At 45.3% G+C, this 4,897-nt stretch overlaps 1 protein-coding gene across 1 annotated transcript; it reads left to right on the top strand.

The window, feature by feature from the left end:
• Positions 1–236: 236 nt before the first annotated feature.
• Positions 237–1,245, top strand: LOC123490843 (cortactin-binding protein 2-like; the record flags this gene model as incomplete). The annotated part of the gene is given in 3 exon segments (XM_045220693.1): positions 237–307; positions 660–813; positions 1,001–1,245. Coding segments are annotated over 3 exon segments (287 nt in total), but the record flags the coding sequence as incomplete, so codon positions are not given.
• Between the last annotated feature and the right edge of the window lie 3,652 nt (positions 1,246–4,897).

Raw genomic sequence — 4,897 nt, forward strand, 5'->3', positions numbered from 1 at the left:
AATTTCAACAACACTGTCTCAGTGTCAGAAACTAGAGAAATCTTCCCTGTGCTGTCAAAACACAGTGTTCTAAGCAGACAGGAAATGCGCCAGCCAGTATTACACAGCGTGTGTGTCTGTCTGCATATGTCTATGGGTCTGAATATGAGTGTGTGTGTGTGTGTGTGTGTGTGTGTGTGTGTGTTGTGATTTGCTCATTTCCTGTTTGGTTGTGTGTTTCTTGACAGGTCTGTCAGAGTCGTGTCTGGATGAGCTGACCCTGGAATCCCTCATCCCTCTTCAGCTGCTGCAGAACTACATCCACCTGGTATACACACGCACACACACACACACGCACACACACACACACGCACACGCACACACACACACAAGGAAAGAGTAGAAGAAGAATATGAATATGATTATATGGATTCACAAAATAGGTCACTTGGATTTTGGGTATAGTATTTTTGTACCCTCTACTGGTCACTTTTTTTTTGAATGAGAATGTGGTGGTGAGTTCCTATGTCCCAAATCTCTGCCTTTCTCCCTAAGTGTGTCTGAAACTGCTTGCTAATAAATGACAGGATAGAAAGGGAGCTTAGTGTGTCACTTTGTTATTTCTTCTTCCATTCATCCCATCCCCAGGTGGAGCAGTATCATAACGTTATCTTCCACAGGCTGGAGGGCACCTGTCAAGAATACCAGCCAATCAGATCTCCCTCTGCATCAAGACCAAGCAGGAGGCTGTGGGTGTGGCATGTGACATCATCAGGGTGGAGGTGGACAGGGGTCTGACTAAAGAACAGCTGTTGGACACCTTCATCAACTGTGGTAAATAGTATTTCTCGCCTCATTCTGTTCAGTAATCTTGGAATCTGCGTGAGAGAAGCTACTGCTTGCTGTCTCTCCTTTTTTCTTAAAAATATCTCTCTCTCCCCAACTCTCCTCCTCCTCTCCCTCTCTACCCCTCCCTCCCACTCTCTGACCCATCCATGCCTCCTCCCTCCTCTCCTTGCAGGGTTCCTGGTCCCAGTAGGTGGTGTGTCTGTGTGTAGTGGTAGCAGTAGCCTGGGCCGGTAGGTGGTGTTGGAGGGACTAGAGAAGGCCCACTCCCTGACTGAGCTGCTGGGAGACCTGTGTGAAGGCTTGGAGAACAGGGGCTCAGCCTACCTGCTCCACTGTGAGGCCTACTGGATACTGACTCACTGACTAAATGAATTAACCAGTAAATGAATTAACGAGTGAATTAATTAATGATTGAGAGTATATGTGTGTTAGGGAACGAGTGAGGGAACCAGTGTGTGTGACTGAATGAGCAATTGAATGAACGGATTAACTGACAAGTGAGGGGGAATTAATGGATTAATTAAGGAATTAATAGATGGCAGAATAAACAGGCATCTAACTACACCCTCCCTCCCCCATCATCATCCACCCAACAGGCCAGAGGGGCCCACACCACTTCCAGGAGGGAGGCTTTCTGATTGGCACGATGTCCAAGTCCCGCCTCCAGGGCTCGGAATTCCGCCTCCAACAGCACTTCCGCTGGGTGACGCTGCGCTGGGACTCGGAGCCTTTGCACGGTCTTCTGGGAAGGCACCTCTGCAGGAAGATGCTCCACAAGGTCAGTCACAGGAAGACACTGATCCCTTAGGAACAGATCTAGGATCATCATCTGTACCATAATCCGTTAGAGGAGAAAACACAAAACTGACAAAACTAAGATCCCTGATTGTCAGCGACTTCATCCTACTCTGCAAGTGTGGGGCAGCCATCTTGGCTTTCTCGGATCAGATTGGAAATACAGTGATGTCCTGGAAAGCTAGGCAATTCCCTAACTCTCTCTCTCCCCCTTTCTCTATCTCTCTCTCTCTAAAGATGCAGGGCAGTGGAAGTGGTCAGGCTCCTGAGGGCCTGCTGGAGAGGACGGTGTGCTGGGTGAGCTGTGTGGCAGCAGCTGAACGTCTGTCTGTCCCGCCAGGTGGCCATGCTAGGACCCCAGCTCTTTCTCTCCTGCCCCGTGGTGCCACACAACTCACAGGCCATTGTCAAGTAAGCACCTGTGTGTGTGTGTGTGTGTGTTTGTGTGTGAGTTTTAAGTCTTACTTTTGTTCCTGTGTGTGTGTATTTAAACATGTGTTAGAAACGTACATGAAGTTTGTTAGACTACCGGTATGCGTGACTATGTGTGTGTTCCTGAAGCAAACTAAATTGATGGTGAGCAGCAATATTCCGTGTGAAGTCCTGTTATTCCTCTATCTGTGTTCCTCCAGGTGGCTGGCCCGGCTCTGGAACATAGTGGTGGTCCCTCGCGTGGAGGAAGCCATCGTCTCCCGGGTGACAGCGGGTATCGCCTAGCAAACGCCGCCTGAGCTCGGGCCAGCAGGCATTGGACAAGGCTGCCCTCAGCATCCTGGTCAACAAAGCCGTCCTGCAGGGATGCCCGCTGCCACGGCACTGTGGGTACGCACTCCACTATTGCCTGATTGACACTATAGGGACGACCCGACCCGACCCGTACTGGCTCAGATAGTTTCACATTGTCCTTTCCAGCACGGGTCCAGCAACTATGGTGGATGCGTTACCAAGCCAGCTCAGTACAGCTCGACTTGCTTGGATCGGTTTGGCCCTATAGTGGTAATCAGGTTTGAATTTGTGTTTGTCTTGTCTATTTTGGATGGATGGATGGATGGATGATAGGTAGACTGCTTGTTTGCCTGGTTGGGAGGAAGGTAGATTGGTAGTTGGATTGGTAGATAGGTGGACAGAGAGAATAGTTTAATAGTCCTAAATGTCCATGTGTTTCCATCCTCATCAGAGATTGACAGGTACCTGTTGGAGTTCCGAGATGGGACCTTCCCTCTCTCAGCCATTGGCTCCTGTAAAGGGGGCGGCGGCAGGAAGGGGAGGGACAGTGGCATGTGGAGACGAGCCAATACCAGCCCACGAAAGAAGGGGAACCCCTGCCTCCAACTGGAGCTGTGGAGGTTCTCTCAGAGAAGGTAGGATGAATCAGTGTTTTTCACTATTGTTGTAAAGTTTACCCTACCTTTTGAGTTTGAATAGCCATAATGGATCGTCATGTTGTCCTTTTCTTGCCTGCAGGGTCATTGTCCAACACTGATGTCTGCTTCATCACCAACGGCAATACTCCGAGGTCAGTGATGTTAACCTTAGCCGTTCATTTGACATTCAGATTCGGTCTTAAGTACCAAAATGTTGGTGTTTTTTACATTGGATAAAAGTAGAGACTCAGAGCTAGAAAATTGTATATCATACACTGCAGTTGAGGAACAATGGGAAAGTAATTCTGCTTTGAAAATTGATAAACTTGTAACCTCACTTTTGAGAAAATGCCCCTTGAATGTTTTGTTACACCTACTGGAGAGCTCTTCTTTGTCTACACCCATTCAGCATCATTCACACCCTCTTAAACCTTAGCCCCACCCATCTCTTTAAGGATTCACTTGTGAGGCCATGTGCTAAACAGAGTGAGTAGTTTAGTAAACAACCAAAGATTTCAAGACTAAAAGTGGTAAAAGTAGTAGCCTACAATAAGGAAAAACTCCAGGTAAAAATACACGTTATCTAGTCCTTGGCCTATATCCTAATCTGACTTTGGTGCAGGTCATGTTGTTCTTCACATTACCGTCTCTGGTAAACACACACAATATCAAATAAAATCTATGTTTATTTGTCACATGCACAGGATACAGAAGGTGTAAACGGTACAGTGAAATTGTTACTTGCAATATCAGAAACAGAAAGTGTCCAGATAAAAATATTTTATAAATATTTTATAATTATTAGATGACGCTTATCCGACACACTTGTCTAAACTGATGGGTCATGTGAAGGAAATGCTATAACCACCCACAGCCACATCTAGCTAAGTGGATGGGTCACTATTGTCTAGACATGTACACATGTTCATGAAATACAATAATCACCCCGAGACACATCTGGCTAACTTGATGGTTCATGTAATCATCTAGCTAGCTAGCTAAATAATGAACCGGCATAATCCCAACTCATACTACTACCAATACAAACATTGTCATAGCTGTAGTATTAATCTGTAGGTAGCTAAAGCTAACCAATTAGGTTAAATGTTAGCTAGCTAACATTAGGCTATAACTAGCAATGCAAATGTATTTCTGATTAGAATAATATTACTACACAGCTCATACACGTAACATTAGCTAGCGAGCCAGCTAGCTAACAGTAAGCTTTAACTTGCAATGAAAATGACTTTCTGACAAAATTATAAACCTATAATATCTGAAAATGTAGCTAGACTCTTACCCGTATACATGGATGAACACTTCACGGCAGACTGGAACCATTAAACTTTTTGTTTGTAGCTACATCTTGTTTGGCCAGCATTGCGTCACGTCACTCTGGCTCACACTGACCTTGGCATGTACAGAAAGTAGCCCATCACTTTTTCCAACTGATCTGTCGATATCGCCTGCTAAATTCAGGGCATCAATGTTGTTGAGAAAAGTAGCAAAACATTTGTAGTTCTCGATGGCTAACATTATACCTTTAAAAAAACAACACAGTAGAAAGGACAATCAACACATACTGAACAGCTCACGTTATAGACAGAAGCATTCTACATGGCAGACCAATCCAAACTCATCTTCTGGCATGTCCAGCCCATCCATTATCTCAGCCAATCATGGCTAGCGGGAAGGTTCCTGTCTTTTCCATGGCTAAACCAACTAGGCTCTTAATTTAATAATTGTATTCTTATTTACGGATGGAAAACAAGTTTGTTATTAAGGCACATGAAAGTCCACATGTTCCATAAGGCATTTCTGCCAAAAAACGCAGTTTGATAAACAAAAAACTGTTTACGTTCAAATGCCTCTCCTGTGAAGTAGTGACTTGCGACATACGCCTAGTTTCC

This window comes from Coregonus clupeaformis, unplaced genomic scaffold, assembly GCF_020615455.1.
Source record: "Coregonus clupeaformis isolate EN_2021a unplaced genomic scaffold, ASM2061545v1 scaf5029, whole genome shotgun sequence".
NCBI lineage: Eukaryota > Metazoa > Chordata > Actinopteri > Salmoniformes > Salmonidae > Coregonus > Coregonus clupeaformis.